Below are 17,839 nucleotides of genomic sequence, written 5' to 3' on the forward strand. Positions count from 1 at the left end.
CTCTACATATATGTAGTGTATCTTGTATAAAAAATTTCAAAATCCTACGAAACAAAACATCTAAACTCCAAACTATGAAAGGAGATAACTCCAGGTCACATTGATGGAATCAAGTAGGTAATCAGATTTCACCCTTTATATTCTAATATTGTATATTGATTTCACGTGTCAGGTATTAGCCCGTCGGCTTTTCCAGACACGCTCCAAAGAATAACCAAACTTGCATAGATGTTAGCCAATACTGGGCATTGAAAAATTTATATATTATTCGTTGAACGTATTGATATATTGTTTTTACCTGATATTGAAAAATAAAGAATTTAGATATTAAAAAACGAAGTTATTTTAATCAAACTAGACAGGTTTATTAAAAGTGCATTTTATAGCATTAACTTTTTTTATGTTTAAACACAATATTCATAATTATTCATATTTTTTAACAAAAAAATTAGCAACAAAGGGAAGTAAGCGGGTAGTTAACGCAATCAAGCATATAAATTCCAAGTCTCCTTGAATTGGAATATTTGTTCTGCTGATAAGAAATACATTTCTTTAAGTTTCATGTCTTGGCATGTAAAACATATTATTATCTTTTATCGTTTGTCTAGTTTTTTTTTTAAATGTCAATAAAACAAAGAAATAAAATTCATTTGAGACGTGTCATTAATTAACTAAGGTTTAATTGAATAACTGTTAACTAGAAATGCATTGAGTTGTAATTAAGAATATCGTTGGCAGCTAGACTCGGACAAAACATTAACTAAAAAAGTTAATTATACATGTGTATCTTCTCAATCTTATTAAAATTAGATCTTTGATCCGCTCAGTGAGATCGCTACACAGTTTCTTTTCGTGACTGACATAAGATTCCATTGGCCCGTTATGCAAAAGAACTCACGATAAAGACTCTTCAGCTGATTACTTTCTTATTTGAAGTAAATTGAAAATGTTAAATTTTAAACTTTCTAAAAGGAATGTAGAAAAAAAAATTCATGACAGCAATTTTAAACTCAATAAATTGAATTTGCAAGAGTTTATACAACCAACTGTCTCAGTCGTAATTCCTTTTCGTAAAACGGGCACCTGTCGTTTTTTCCTACTTTAGTACTTTGATTATGTGAACGTGTCACACGTGACACGCTTCAAAAACTGTAAAGATAACGAACAGCATAGAAGTGGGATCTATGCCTAGGTGAAGAATAATAAGCGATTCTGACAGTGTCGACCAATCACATCTATTATAATTTTGAGGTTTTATTTAAAGAAAAAACTATAACAAATTAATTATAAAATTAGAATTAGGTTTTCTACTATTTTATCTTTTAAAAACTTGTAATTTTTATTCTTGAATATATTTTTATAAAATCAGACTTGAAATTATTGAAAAAAATAATTAGTTTGGGATTTTTATACCAAAACCAAGGGAAGTAACTCTAGGATGCCACTAAACGTATTCTAGTTAGAGAGTACTCATTTTTCATCCACTGTCAGAAACCATTGTTATCCATGTTAGTTATGCCGTAATCAGATTAACTCTGACCGTTCATTATGTTCTAGGTGTTATTTAGTGTAAAGCTACACCAAATTCTATGTGTTATTGATAGTCGGAAAACATGCAACGTGATTCTTATATTTATTTTTTTTCATTTCTCAATTTATTAATCTACTGTAAATATTTATTTACCTTATTTATTACTTTATTTATTTTTGTATGTTTATTCTATTTTTTTTTATTTATTTATTTTGGTTGAAATACATTATTTGTGTTGTAAAAGTGATTATGACAGCGTGCCCCTGTTAATCTAATTTGGGGAAATTTTGACACATTGTACAGAGAGAGAATTAATTTCATATTACACTGAAGAAATTAAATCAAAAATATAAGATACGTGATATGATGAGATCATCGTATGGACTACAACATGTATACATTGATATGGATTTTGATAAATGTGAAAATAAATAAATCTTATTTTCAGCTTGTTTGAAAGAACAAAGACCACAAGCATACATGTACATAACAAAACATGTGCAATGCAGTGGGGGATCCAGGAATCGTAAAAGGGGGGGGGGGGGACCCAGCAGTTTCGGGTAGGGGTAAGGGCCCAAAGCCACACCCAAAAAAATTGATTTATTGAAAATCTTATGAATATCTTGGACACAAAAGGGAGCCCTGGGTGCCCCTGCATATCTCCCAGTACATTTATTTTCCTTTATGACCGCATAATTTGAAGGGGGAAAGCATTTTATGAAAGAGAGAGATTATCTTTCATAAATCTTAAACTCGCTAAAAGACAAGTGGAAAAAAAATATTTTAAAAATTTACATGAAATGTTATAACTAGAAGCAAACAAGAAAACATTGATGTAACCATCCATTGTCGCCCGGGAAATATATAAAGTAACAATGGAAATAAGTCTTGATCGTCAAACCGCTTTGATTTGTGTGAAAAGACATGCGTTTAATTGATGGAGACGATAGTGGCGAATATTTTGAAAACTCATAGTCGGATAAAAACCACACAAAACGATTCCATTTTAAACTTGATCAATTCCTCAAGTAAATGTTGGCTGCATAAAATATAAATTGAAGTTAGACACATGCGTCACATATATTCAAAAATGTATTTTAATTTTCAATTTTCGAATATAAAACACGAACTGTGCCAGGGGCGTAGTATCCGGGGGGGCCAGGGGGGGCCTGGCCCCCCCACTTTTTTTCCCAACCTTACTTACACTATAGGAAATGTTAATTCAAAGCCTGTTTGGCCCCCCCCCCACTTTTAGAAATGTACCGAAAATGTAGTATAAGAATTGGTACTAAAAGTAGTTGACACTGAAAAAAAGTTTACCTACCCCCCCCCCCCCCCCCCCACGAAATAGGATTTTCGATTTCGGGCAACTTTTACCTTTTGTTTTTTTTTTTTTTTGTTTTTTTTTTTTTTTTTTTTTTTTTTTTTTTTTTTTTTTTTTGGCTTGTCAACTTTTTCAGGTAAGTATAAAAAAAAATTTTTCTCTGCCTGGCCCCCCCCCCACTTTCAAAAACGATGCTACGCCACTGCTGTGCAGAGTACGTTTTATGCGAGAAGTAAAATTCGATGTTCTAAAAAAAGGGACCTGTCATTTTTTCCATAGTAAATGATAAGCAACTTTATATATTAAATATGAAAAACATATATATTTTTACAGATTCACTTTATGGAAGTAAATATATTATGTATATCCTAATTCATAAAGGAAAGAACATTCTGATTAACCATCTTTTCAATGTTTAGAAAACCTTTAATTCTGAATAACTACTCCCGCCCCAACCCCCATACACCAACACTTAAACTTATATGTATAGAGCAGCCCGGTCCTCCGGGCTGCAATGAAAAGCACTATTATAAATTGATGCACAATGTTTTTAACAAACTTCATATAGACAGTTGAGTTGCCACTATTAACTTTGTCATGAAATTAATTATCGTTTCAATACACATGGGTAGTAATCAGTTTGTAAAACATCGTTTGTTTGTTTGTATGCTTTATTTAAGTTCCACTTAGATCGAGAATTTTTCACTTATATCCTATTATTACTCTGCAAACTGTAATCGATTACAGCTGATTACAATTACCCCATAACCCTGCTCCATGTCCCACCGATTCCTCAGGCTATGTTCCATTTGCCCAGGGCATTTTTTATCAAACTTTTTTACTGCAAAAACTGAGCATGGAACGCCGGGGCTGTCTTATATGAGGATTAAACATTATATGCAGTACTTCCTTCATTATATGTGGTACTATTTTAATTATTTGCCCGAAGGTTTTTACTCTGTTTCTTATTATTATTATTATGGGTACTTAAGTGATCTTGTAAACTACACATCCGACTTGGGTAAAACCCTTTTAGGGTTAGTAGGCATGTTATGTAGATTTGCGGAACGAAGGTCATTTTGCGCGCACGTGCTTGCAAGAGCGTGCACGTGCAACATGTGAAATGACCGCTTTAATTGATATAGGTGTAACTTTTTACATTTTTGATGAAATGCTTTGAAACTCATAATATAAGGATATATTTGTAGCATATACAATATGACATGGTCAAAATCGCAAGATCTCACGCGCATGCACGTGCACTACGCTCTGATTGGCTGAAACTAAAGTCTCTATATCTTTCTTGTTTTTTGACGAAATCCCTTGAAATTTTGAACATATCAATACATAAGGATATCCTACAACACGATATATAGCAATTATCATGAAAACACGTGCATGCACGTGCACTGCAATCTGATTAACTTAAACTTTAAATAGCTATAACTCCATTTATTTTCAACCAAACAGGATGGGATTTGGAACATTGATAGATATAATGGACCTCTACAAGAAGGTATGGTCAACATGCACATGCATACACGTGCATGTACATGTGCTGCAATCTGATTGGCTGAAACTTTAAACAGCTATAACTCCCTTGATTTTCAACCAAACGGGGTGGAATTTAGAATATAGATAGATGTAATGACCTTCTACAAGAAGGTATGGTCACCATGCTCGTGTATGCACGTGCGTGCACGTGAAATGAGTAAAAAAAAATACACTTGAATGAGCGTATTTTTAATACTTTTGGATGAGATACTTTAATATTTAGTATATTAAAATATATAGACTGTGTAGACAAGATGATATGGTCATGACGCACATGCATTCACACGCGCACTCGTGCAATGCTGAAATTTGAATGAACTTGGTACACTTCTGGGCATAGAGTTTGTCTTATTTAATGAAGCTTACAGGGGATATGGCACCAAAAGGGAGTTGGGGAGCGTTTGGGGAACATCTGTAATACAATTAGCACTAGTTTATATACAGTATCGTGTGCAACATTATACACAGATATATATGATGTAGATATGTCATTATATTATGTACAACTATCATTATATAGGATGTTTTTATTATTATATGGAGTGCTTTTAATATTATATGCGGTAGATCTAACATTATATACAGTAAACACAACGATATATTATGTACTTCTCGCATATACAGTATATTCATTATTATATGTAGCATTTCTGTTATTATGATGATGCTGATCGTTAAATATTATGTCCGGTCCTGTTAGCATTCCGTGCGGTAGATTTTGCATTTCGTTATGATGTAGACACAGTATCATATGCGGTGCTTTCTTCTTTATGATGATGATCTTTCGGAAGCTACCTTTCGGAACCCCCTTGTTATATTTAGAAAGTTTTACTTTTTTGTACTTAGATATGAAAATTCTTAATTATTTTGGGTTATCCATTATAATTGGTTATCAACCACATGTTAGCCAAAACATCGCGGAATAATCACGTACCACACAATATTTATCCCTATATTATTATTATCATTTATTTCTTCAATCTTACAAAAACTACATGTGGCGCAAGCCATGCATACAGTAAACAAATATCTAGTCACATAGATTTTCTTTTACGTACAAATGTATGAAGTTACAAATATTTCTTGTAGATTTAACATTTGTTGGATTAAGAATTTCATAAGATATATATGTATGTATTATTAAAAAGTGTACAAAATTCTTTTCTTAGTTGTTCATAAAGAGGACATAGAAATAAAAAAAAAATCTTTCATCTCTTGGTATAATTGGAGTACAATATCTGCCAACCTCTATCTGTAATTTGTGGGCACTTAATCTCAATCCAGTCAAAGAAGAACGAAGATTCTTGAAAAGGGAAACATTCAAGTATGACTTATTAACTGACTTTATTTCTATAATAAAGGAATTAAAGGAAAGTCATGTCAATACTTCAGTAGTTTACACACAGAGAGAGAGAGAGAGAGAGAGAGAGAGAGAGAGAGAGAGAGAGAGAGAGGATCAAGAAGGGGTCGGGTGAGGGGGGATTTTGCAAGGTTATTAAATTTATATTCTAAAGTCAGAAAAAAGTTACCTTGGACCCCCTGGTAAACACGAATTTGTGTTAAATTTGTATGAAAAGTCAAAGGTTTGAAGCAATAGAAGTTATCGACTACCCCCACCCCCCTCCCGAAATAGGTTTGTGGTTTTTTTTTACTTGTCAAGAAATTTCTGGGTTTGGATTTTTATGGGACTGTTGTGATTATCGCTACCTCTCTACTACATGTATATGATGTTCGTCAGTTCTTCTTTATCTTTTCACTAATTACATTTTCAATGTACAGTGTATATTTAAAAATAATTGCAAGATAAATGATGCTTTGAAGTACATATAGAAAAAGTGAACAGAAAAAACAAAATTTGTCAAAGAATTTTGCAATATTATTCCAGGAACGAGAGATCTGTTTTTCTCTATGCTTAATCTTTTGGTTTTCCTTTGTTGTAGAGTCCAGTGATTCTTCTATTGAAATTATTTTTTTAACTTTATTTGAGTTCATGCAGGTAAACCGTCTCAACGATTTAGGTACAGGTGTGTCTTCTTCGAAGGAATGAATGTTTGAACTGAGAATTACACACAATGTTACGATTGAACCAAAGATAACATGCCAGAGGAAAAAGAATCCTAAAATAGGAATACTTGGCTCTGAGGACTTTGGAAGATTTTCCTGAATAATTGTGAGGAAAACAACATTGGCCAAAAGTAATGTAACAGAGAAACTAAGTCTTTCACCGGATTCATTTGGAAGTAGAAATACAAAGAATTGCAGACTTGAGACAAACGACAGAGGAAGATTGATACACACTATGTAAAAGGTGGGTCTGCGCTGCAAATATAACCCAACAACAACATGAGGCAAGACTTGTATTAATTCAGTGTAAGTTGTAGTATCCTCTACTAGCCACAATCCATTCTCTTCATAAAACGTCATATCAACTTTAGATTCAGCAAACGTTATATTTAGCCAATTTTCTTTCAACACGGTTGCAAGAAATTTTAGAGTGCAGTATTGTTTATCAAAAGGAAAGTACGTCACGTCTGCGTCACAAATGACGGCATAGGATTGTAGAGTGGACCAAATACATGTCCCATTTGAGTACAGATGCACTAATTCAAGACTGCTCCCGAATCCAAAGGCTTCTTCGAAAGGATTTCTACATAGAATATTCGGTGTCCAAATTTTATCCTTAGTAACTAATGTCTCAGTAATATTGTTGAACTTCATAGTATCCCAGGCTAGTCTTTCGTCTACCCAGCTTATGAGAAACACGCCATTCAAGGCAAATTTACCGGTCGCTTCGGTGAATTCTTTGATTGCAAAAAGATAAAATTTCATTGACAAGTTCAAGGCGTAGTCCCTGTCAATTCCAGCTCGTAGGTCCTTGTTGTATTCTGAGAACAGGTATTTGTGAAGATGGTCCTCGTCTGTGACATTATAACAACACGCAATATGAAGTCCACAGAAACTTAAGATAAGGCCAGTTTTGATATAAACCATTCTAACATCTGTTGTTTTCTTCCTCACTTCTTTTAAACTTGATAAATCTCAGTGTATACCTATTGAATGATTTTTGTGAAATATGTTGAATTTCAATGTCTCTAAGAATATATTCTCTTTGAAAGCTTGTTGTCCTGAAAACCTTTATATACCCCAAGAAGGTATGCATTTTGTTTTTGCTCTATTGATCTTTAAACTTCAATACATGGAGTATCTTCAAGTACAATATACATATATATGCCCTCAGAACGACGAACTTTATACACATTAAGCATTTTTGTTCCTCATATCAATACTCAGCATCCGGTAAAACACTAAAATCTGAAAGGTTACGTGTCGTGAAAATATGTGAATGAATAGAATTTTAATGGGATTGCTATTCAATCAATTTCTTTTTTTTTTGTTCTTGTGGACATATATTGATACTGGTACTTTTTTTTCTTGCAGATGAATGTTTTCCGAAACCCTTACTTTTTCTTTATTTACAGAACCGTATGCATTCTAATCAAGATTAACGTCAGTCAATTCCTATTAAAATTCTAATTTATAGAAATAAATCGACGACATCTTTGAATATATACTAAGACCTTTTTGACATACATATAAGTATACGAGGTTGTCTTTAAAAATGTAAATACATGTACCTCTTTCTTTAAGTTGATGTAAATGTCGGACAAGCTTAATCACTATGTCCAATTCAGATTCACGCTAAATGTTTGACAATTTTTTTTATATACATGTACTACATGAACTGTCCACTGGTTCTTCAGTTTGCCCGTTCTTGACAAGGAGAACCCCTGAATTCGACTGGTTGATAAGGGTTACTTACTCTTCTATGGCACCTGATTGCACTTCTGATATTTTAGAGGTCCGTGAAAAGCTTGATTCCAATTTGTTTTTGGTTTATCGAAGCATCCGGTGCCTGAAAATTAGGTTATTTAATATTAAGTGTTTATTGTTTACACTAATAGCTTAAAAGGTTATACTGAAAAAGATGCAACAATTAAGTGCACTTATAATGTAATACATCATTTCATATAAGCATCGAGCACTTATAATGTAGAAGATATCACTTTATCTGCATCCAACTCTTTTTGGTTGCAAAGATCTTTGTCAATCAATGTGCATTTTTCAAAACCCATCAGTTACAATTGTTTTTGATATTTCACGGATACTAAGGAGGAGTCAACTTTTATTGCCTGACGTCACGGCGTCAGGCTGTAGAAGGATTTATACTTGCAAAATCCGAAACTAATAGATCATACCCAGAGAGCTATAGATTTTTTTGCAAGCTGATTTACATTGGAATTCTTTACCTGCATTTTAAAAGAAACGGTTTTCAGAAAAAAGAATGATATTACTGATGTGACGTTGCCTGACGTCACGGTGTCAGGCTGTATAAGGGATGATATTTGCAAAATCCGAAACTAATAGATCATAACCAGAGAGCTAGATTTTTTGCAAGCTGATTTACATTGGAATTCTTTACCTGCATTTTAAAAGAAACAGTTTTCAGAAAAAAGAATGATATTACTGATGCAAGATACTGTAGTGTTTACTTCCTTTAATCTTTCTGCATGGAACAATTATTCCATGTGATTCACCGTTTCAACATGTCCGTGTATCTTATTTTCTGCATTTCTATACTACTGGATCAGTCCATTTATATTCTACGAAAGGGGTGAATCGCTCTTTTCGCGCCAAAAATGTCACAGGAAGCTTACATTTATTCCTTGGATTGTTCTGTTGTGTGAATGGGTGTGTTAACGTTTATGGACTAAAATAAAGTTTGTCCTTTTAATTAACCTCCTTCTGATACTTCAGAAATTCTATCTACAATTTTTTTAATCATTCTTTTAAGTAACATATCGTATATATCAGTACCGGTATATGGACATGCAACACTAAAGAAATGATTTTTTTTCTAATTTGTTTCCCGATCCCGCGGTTTGTTTACTTCATAAATGGACTAGTAAACAACGCAGTTCAACAAGTCATGGAACATTTGAATTCCCCGTTTCAGATGCACACAATAAGTTATAAACCAGTACAAAATCTTTGATTTTTTCTTTCCACAAATGCCTAAATATTGAATTTTCAATGGACACACATTACTATTGTTTACTTCAGTGGAATAAATACACTCCGACAAAATGTGTGTTTCTAAATTATATCCATCTTTCAATATGTTTACATTGCATGATTTCATAACAGATATTATAGATATTATATAACAGGTGTAATGATGCTTTTAAATTAGATCCAAGGGAGATCACTCCACTTGCACCCCCCCCCCCCCCAACAACTCTCTAGTATGCAGTGTAATGATGATTCTTCTGTTTAAGTTAAATAAAATCAAGGATTTTATTTAAACAAGGTTTTCAAAATATAAAGTAAGAACATATTTTAAACCCACAAAAGTATTACTCAAAAGGTTTATCACTCCTCATGCAGATATTGATTGATTTAGTCAGGCAATCTTTTTAACAGCTGTTACTTGTGACCTGATAAGTGATGATAACAGGGTATTTTAGCGTCATTCAGAAAGAGGTAAGGATTGAAATACTTGTATGTATATGCACATTTATTTGGGTCACCGAGAACTAAGATACAAGATTATTCAGAATCAAAATTGATTAAGAGGTTTAGGGTAGGATTTTTGATTGATGCAAACAAATTCAGTTTATATGGACATGTAATTGTGGTAGCTTGCATAATAGGTGTTAATATCAATTTTTAAAGATATTTTAAGTCATTGATACTATCTGTGATAAGATAACGCATTTTACTGCTATGACACATTAAGTATACAAATCAACCTAAAGACCACTGCTCTATTTCTCTATTTTATATTTTCTCGTCCATTCTATTCTTTATCTCCATCTGGGTACAGTGCATATCACTTAAAGCTGATAAACCAACGGTTGAAGTAAAATGTCATTTAATTTTTAAAAATCTACTTAAGCCACGATTACTCATATTTATATTTTGGAAGCATTCTCTCATAGTGTTGATTGAGGTTTGTTCAAATCATGGCCTTCTCCCTTCCACTAGTCACTTTTTATATTCAAACTTCAATAATGACTGCTTTTTTCTTAGCCATACTGCTTAGAAGATGTTCGACATTTTGGCCGTAGTTAGCAACGATGAAGCCATTATGGCACAAAAAAGTCTTTCAAAAAAAAGACGTTCATTTTTTTACTCCAAATGATGTTATATTGACATGAGATTTGTAAAATGAAAAGGCATTTTTTTTTTTAAATTAGAAAATCGTCAAGCAAATCTTAAAATAGAAACCAATTAACCTTAGCAGGTTTACAGAAAATTATAAAAAGAAGAAAAACTCTCGCTTCAAATAGTGAACAAAGGAAAAAGAAAACTTAATTCTACCTTTTTATTTCAAGTTTCTCTAAATTTTATCTGAACAAGAAACAAAATCTTTATATAATATTTTAACAACAAAATAAATAGGAACATTATCAAAAGTAAAATAGAGTAAGCATTGTGAAATTCAGGGTTTATTATTGGGAATAATCTAGTTGTATATTCAATTTTCTAAGCTCGATAAAATCTTTACAAAACAAATACATAGTGGGTTCCCGAAAATACTTTACCAAGCTTCTGTTTATCCGTATTTAAAATGATTTATTTACAGCAGGAGAAACTTCTGGAGTACTATACATCAGTATATTTGATAAATGGTGTAAATCAAAGTGGATACTTCGATAATTAGAGGAAATTAAAGGGTCCAACCGCCATCAAATCTAAACTTGTCTATCAAAACAGCTGAAATTATACCTAGACAATGAGGAACTGATCCGATGTGGAGGGAGAATACACAATGCACTAATCAGCAAAACAGCAAAGCATCCAATACTCCTAGCGTCCAAAGATCCACTGACCACTTTGATTGTTTTAGATGCACATAGAAGAAATTTGCACTCAGGAGTCAATAGTACAGTCACATTGTTGAGACAGAATTACTGGATACAAAGAATTCGCCAGAGTGTAAAATCTGTTTTGCGAAAAATGCATTACATGTAGAAAAATCATGGGAAAACCTTATCCCATTCCAGAAGCACCACCGTTACCTAAAGACAGATTGAGAGAAGAACCTCCATTTACTGTAACTGGTGTGGATTTCACTGGTGCCCTGAAGGTACAAAAAAAGAATGGACATGAAGGCAAAGTATACATATGTCTTTTCACTTGTGCTAGTACAAGAGCTGTTCACCTGGAATTGGTAACGAACCTCACTGAAGAACAATTCATTTTAGCCTTTCGAAGATTTTCCAGCAGGAAATCACTTCCAAAAATTATGATATCTGACAACGCAACCACCTATGTTTCTTCTAGGAAAATCAAAAAGTTAACATCTTCACACAGTCTTCAAGAAACCTTAAACACCCATGGTACAAGATGGAAATTCATACCTAAGAGTGCACCCTGGTACGGAGGCTTCTAGGAACGACTAATAGGACTTACAAAGAACTGCCTAAGGAAAGTACTGGGACGATCCTTTGTAAATTTAGATGTCCTGAACACAATCATCGTAGAAATTGAATGCATTCTGAATGACCGCCCTCTGACATATGCATCAGCCGACCCATTGGACGAAGATCCCTAAACACCATCTCATCTACTATATGGAAGGAAATCAAGTCATTACCTTATCCTGGGAGTTCCAATGAAGAAAACGTAACAACTGATTTGAACCATGTATCTGCGAACGAAACTTACAACATTTAACAAAAAGCCATTCAACACTTTTGGCAACGCTGGAGAAAGGAATACTTAACATCCTTAAGAGAATATCATCGCAGTCATGGAGAAAGCAAACAAAATATCCAGACCGGAGACATCGTTCAAATTTTTGATGAATTTAACCCCAGAAATTTGTGGAAACTGGCAAAGATTGAGGAGCTTATTTCCGGTGTAAAGACGAATAATGACCCCCATCGAATAATGACCGGGGGTCATTTTTCGACAGCAAAAAATGACCCCCGGTCATTATTCGACGTAGAAAAATGACCCTTTTGCCCGTAGAAAAAGTGTCACTTCCTTAAAAATTTGCAGAACCCACGTGAAGAAAAATGACCCCCGTAGAAAAATGACCCCCTGTAGATTAAAGCTAAAATTTTTAGGGGGCAAAAAAAAAATAGATAAAGAAACATATTGGCCAAAATGCTCACCTGAGCTTATTGGGAATAAACTGATGATATGTTGATCTCATAACATTATACAATTATAGCTATATTTTAAGGTAAATGCATTGATTCAGAATCTAAAGGAGTAAAAGATTTATCAAGCCTTAAGGGTTAGGTAAACATTGTTTTTTGATGGTGGAAATCATCGAACTGACAGAAAAAATCAGCAGTATTATATATTATTATATCCTCCGCTTGAAAAGCGGGAGGGTATATAGTGATCTGGATGTCTGTCCGTCCGTCTGTTACGCTTTGAGGTATCCATCTCTTATCCGCAAATCCTCATATATAAAAAGATGTGTTTGTGAAACAGCTATGCCCCTGTATGGCAACATAGCGAAGATTAAACTTTTCTTAAATGCAGTTTAAATATATTGTTACCCAAAGTAGGGTCTTCTCACATGAAATACAACTGCAAAATAGGAAAGCCCTAGCACCACTTGTTCAAAAGTAATAGCTAAGGATAAGTTTTTGAAAGGTAGGTCAAACTCAAAGGTCAAAGTTGATGATTTCTTAAGAAAATGTTTAAATGTAACAAGGATTACATATGTGAAGTATGAATATCCTAGCCCTTACCGTTCAAAAGTTATGGCCAAGGTAAAAAAAATCATAAGTACGGAAAACTAGTATCTACCGTTCAAAAGTTATGGCCAAAGTAAAAATTTGGCATCTTTGTGTAAAATGGGATAAACTCCAAGGTCAAGGTCAAAAGGTCAAATTTGGTGGTACCCAAAGTAAGGTCTTGTCACAAGGAATATACATATTAAATATGAAAGTCATAGCTCCAATAAATGAAAAGTTATGGTAAAGGTTAAGGTTTTTGCGGACAAACAAACCGCCAGATAGACAGACGGACATACAGACGAACACGATAAAACTATATACCCCCGAATCTTCGACTACGGGGACATAAAAAGAAATGGTCTTCAATTAACTTTTCATATTAATATACATTATAAAGAAGACGTTACAACAATGAAAATGTTTGTTCTGATTTTCATATTAAATTCTCTGAAAAATATACTCAGAACTGAGTAAAAGGGTGGAGTAAAACAAGAATTAAGGTAGAACCTATGTCGGAAAAGTCTTTGTCACAATTGCAAGATTTTCAAACTTTTCAAAATGACTTGGTAGGGTATTTAAATACTGCGATTTCACATTTTCAAATATTTTTAGGGGTACTTGTCATAAAGGGAATATGAAAAATCACAAAAATACTTCTTCAAACATCGTCGTTTATAAAAATTTTTAACTGAATAATATTAAACAATATCTTATCAAGAATAATTTCTTTTTTATTCAATTAACATAAAAGATAAGTCCACCATTAAAAAAATAGTCAAATGAATTATTTTTAGTCAATTATTCACCCTATATTTGTAAATATTTTTTAGACGTCTTTGTCACAATGTTTTCAATCTTCAATATGATGAAGAACATAGCCAAATGATTACAAAAAATGATTAAAATATAAACCTTTCAACTCATTTTCTTGACCTTTTTGCACTTACACGGGATTTAATACTGTAGAAGTACTTTTTCCCGCGCGGTATTAATTTACGCTATGTACGCGGTCACAAACTTTCCGTGGAAATTTGTTCAAGCGTACTTAATATAAATGTAAGGAATATCGTGACAGTCTAAGAAATCCGCGTAATTTTCTACCTGCGGATTAAACAGAAATTGAGATTCCGCGGAATTATGACCCCGTGGAAAAAAGTACGTCTACAGTAATTAAATGACTGTTTGGGGTTACTTTCAGATTAAATATTTATCAGAAATTGTACTTTTTCTTTAAAAAGATCATATTTAATAGAAAAATTGTAATCAAACACCAAAAATATGAATAGGTAACAAATAATTGTTAAAAGGAATGCACATCATTTCATTATAGATATCACAAAAAAGTACACACGATCAAACGATCTACAACACGTGCATCTTTGACTTAGACACATTTCATCAAGATATTACGCTATATACATGTAGCTGGCAACTAAAGATTTCTTACGATTTATACATTCCTTCAAAATGGTTACATACCATTCAAATTATTACGAAAGTTGTATGTACACTGTAATTTCATTACACTAGATAGTCTTGGGTTTGTCAACTTCAGGTCTAGATCTAGTAAATAAAAGGTGCCTACATATTTTCTCTTATTCCAGAAATATATTGCCATTAAGCATTATAAACCAAAAAATATATGAATTGAATCAAGATTATGTTGGCATGATTGAATTCTGTGAATTTCAAAATGCAGTATTTTCTACCATTTTTATTGAAGCTGTCAAGTATGGGAAAAAGTGGCATTGAATTAATTATGACGTCTTAATGGGTTAGCACAGGTTTAACACATTTACAAGTTATGATGTCATACGAAGTAGGTTCTACGTTAAAAGAAATGTAATGAATACTGTGTGCTAAATCAAAAGTTTATGTCTACATGTATAGTTTTTGCATTAGAATGACTGTGTATTTTACACTAGCCCATATTTTACAGAGCATATTTTTAGGTCTTATACTTACCCCACCCCCTTTCTTATTTATCAGGAAGTCGATATTGAACAAGAGCAAAAAAAACACCCTACCTTTATTTTTCTATAAGAAAGGAATTAAAAATAAGCTTAAAATAATCTACTATTCTACTAATTTTTAATTGTTACTTTGCCACAATACTTTTAAGTATACCTCCACCAACATTTAAAGTATGCTTTAATCATGGCGAAGTAAATTATGATATGATAGTACTTGTGTGAAGGCTTAACTTCATTTCAATATTTTATCTAGAGCCTCTTTCAGAATTATTGAAAGGTATAGAGTTTTATTTATATTTCTTCTTTTCATTTATTATTATTTTTTTTGTTTTGATTTTGCGTAATGTTCTTTTTTTTGGGGGGGGGGGGATAAAAATCTCTTCCTCTTTCATTGTCAAATAGGATTTGCCAAACTTAAACAAACTAAAAGTTGAAATGACGGAATTTTAATTTTTCCTATTAAAGAGTATTTAAACCTGATTTTTGCATGGTTTGATTTCTATAAACAAGTGGAATATCATTCTTTAAGCGAACATTATAAGGAGGAATATTAAAAAGAAATTTTATTTACTTGACAATTAAAGAATCTCTTTTCAAACACAATTTTAGCATTGAAAGACTGCGTGAATCTCTTAATTATTTCATACGACTTTTTGTATTTTTCTGGTTACAGAAAATGTAAAAATTAGTTTCGCTGTAAAAAAGATATCAAAGAGTGTATATTTTGTATCACTTTAAAGGGGGTCATTTTTCAATGGGGGTCATTATTCTATAGGACTAACATATAAAATAATGACCCCCTAGGACCCTTTTTCTACAAAAAATGATTTTTTTCTACGGGTGGGGGTCATTTTTTGTCGTTGAAAAATGACCCCCCGGTCATTATTCGATGGGGGTCATTATTCGTCTTTACACCGGCCAAGATGGAATAATCAGATCTGTTTTATTAAAGACCAGAAATGGTATAACTTCTAGGCCAATCACAAAACTGTATCCATTAGAATTAAATTCTGGGGACGATAACGAACCTTCTATACCTACAAAGGATCGTGAGGCAAAACTGAAAGCTTAAACAGATTTCCAGCCATTCTAAGTGAAATAATCTAATTTTTGATATGATATTGTGACGAACATTTTCTCCTCTAATTATCTTTTCCTCCACCAAATTCCAGTACTGATCTGCTCCAATAAGTAATTCAATTTGGAATGCCTCCTCTTGTGCAACAGGATGTGCCAATCTCAAATTCCTCAAATGTGATAATTTTGCTGCATTTTCTACATGCGTTTTAATTGGAGCTGCTATCTCTGGGACCACTAAGACTTTGACAGGTATATCTTCTCTCTCTATAGCTTGGACCTTGACTACAGCTGTCTGTAACTTTTGAACTCCTTTCTCTTTTCCTGATTCTCCAAATCCAAGAATGTTGATATTCTCATATCCTGTTGGTGTTAATTCTATCTTGTCAGCCAAACTCCTAGAGATAAATGATCTTTGAGCTCCTTCATCAAACAGAATATTAGCATCAGTTGTCAGTTTTCCAAATGTGACAGGTGCAACTGCAGTTTGTAACAAAACGTTTGGTTGATCTCTATGTGAAGATGAATGCATCACTGATGTTTCTGCTCTTTCTGTATCTTTTGCTTGAAGTGAAGGGGTACTCTCCTTGATGCTTTTGACTACCTCGCGATTTGAACACAAACTTGTGTGATGACGTTTTTTACAGATTTTGCAATTGGATCTGGATTGACAGTCTGTAACACGATGTCGGCCCAAACAGTTAAAGCATAACTTGTCTTGTTTGACAATTCTCATGCGGTCAGCGCAGTTTTTGTATTTTGTACAATCATTCGAACGATGTGTCTCCTTACAAAATGCACAGCATACATGAGGTTTCCTCGGACTGAAGTTGCGTTGAAGTTGCTTATGACTGGACTTTGAATGGGTATAAAAGGTTGCTGTTGCGCTTGGTTCTGTTGCATCAATACCTGCTCCAGCTTCTAATATGTAAAGTTTCCTGTAAAGACTGTTTCTCAAATCCCTTAGTAACCAATCAGTAGAGCCATGTTCACGTGCCAAATTCTTGCGTATTTCAGTAGGTAATTTGTTCAGAATCACATGTACTAGAAGAGAACCGTAAGTATCTTGAGCTTGTCCGTAGGATTCTAAACCTCTGACGTATGTCTCCACTTGGTCATAAAAATGACGCAGGCTTGTGAGATTATTTTTGGGAGGGGGTAGGTCTAAGAGCGCTTGCATGTAGGACTGAGTTATCTTATGTTTTTGTCCAAACCTCTCATGTAGAAGCTCAATCGCTCTGTTGTAGTTTGCATGTGTGAGTGCAAATCCTGAAATGGTGTTCGATGCCTCCTCTGCTACTAAAGACTTTAAGTAGTTAAACTTTTGAACTTCTGTCATGTGTTGTTGCTATGAATAGCTGAATCGAATGAATCCCAGAATGACTGCCACTCCAACACATTTCCCTCAAAAATGGGTAAGTTTAATTTTGGAAGTTTGTGAAAGTTAGCACTGTTTGGATTTGAATGAAAGCTTGTAAGGGACTGATGAGTTCTTGAATTTTCACTGAAATTGTGTTGATTGACTATTCCCTTCAATTTGTGAATTTTCATTCTGGTTTGAATAAATGTTGGCTGTTGGATTCAAATTTGAACGATGAACTAACAGATTTTCTCATTT

General features: G+C 33.3%; 1 protein-coding gene across 1 annotated transcript; it reads right to left on the reverse strand.

Moving 5' to 3' along the window:
* Positions 1–11,462: 11,462 nt before the first annotated feature.
* Positions 11,463–17,560, reverse strand: LOC134236601 (uncharacterized). Its single transcript, XM_062718774.1, has 2 exons — positions 16,320–17,560; positions 11,463–11,553 (listed from the first exon to the last, which is right to left on the reverse strand). The coding sequence occupies exons 1-2, from the start codon at positions 17,558–17,560 to the stop codon at positions 11,463–11,465; spliced, it is 1,332 nt and encodes a 443-aa protein (XP_062574758.1).
* Positions 17,561–17,839: the final 279 nt, after the last annotated feature.

Source organism: Saccostrea cucullata, unplaced genomic scaffold, assembly GCF_032062105.1.
Source record: "Saccostrea cucullata isolate Sc308-1 unplaced genomic scaffold, CSIRO_AGI_Scuc_v1 ctg1450, whole genome shotgun sequence".
NCBI classification, from domain to species: domain Eukaryota; kingdom Metazoa; phylum Mollusca; class Bivalvia; order Ostreida; family Ostreidae; genus Saccostrea; species Saccostrea cuccullata.

Bases quoted from the DNA above. Each gene is read 5' to 3' on its own strand.
- LOC134236601 (XM_062718774.1), bottom strand. From the start codon at position 17,560: ATGACAGAAGTTCAAAAGTTTAACTACTTAAAGTCTTTAGTAGCAGAG. The intron at 11,554-16,319 runs GTACTGGAATTT...TTGTACCTTCAG, and splicing joins TTACTTATTGGAGCAGATCA to GGCACCAGTGAAATCCACAC.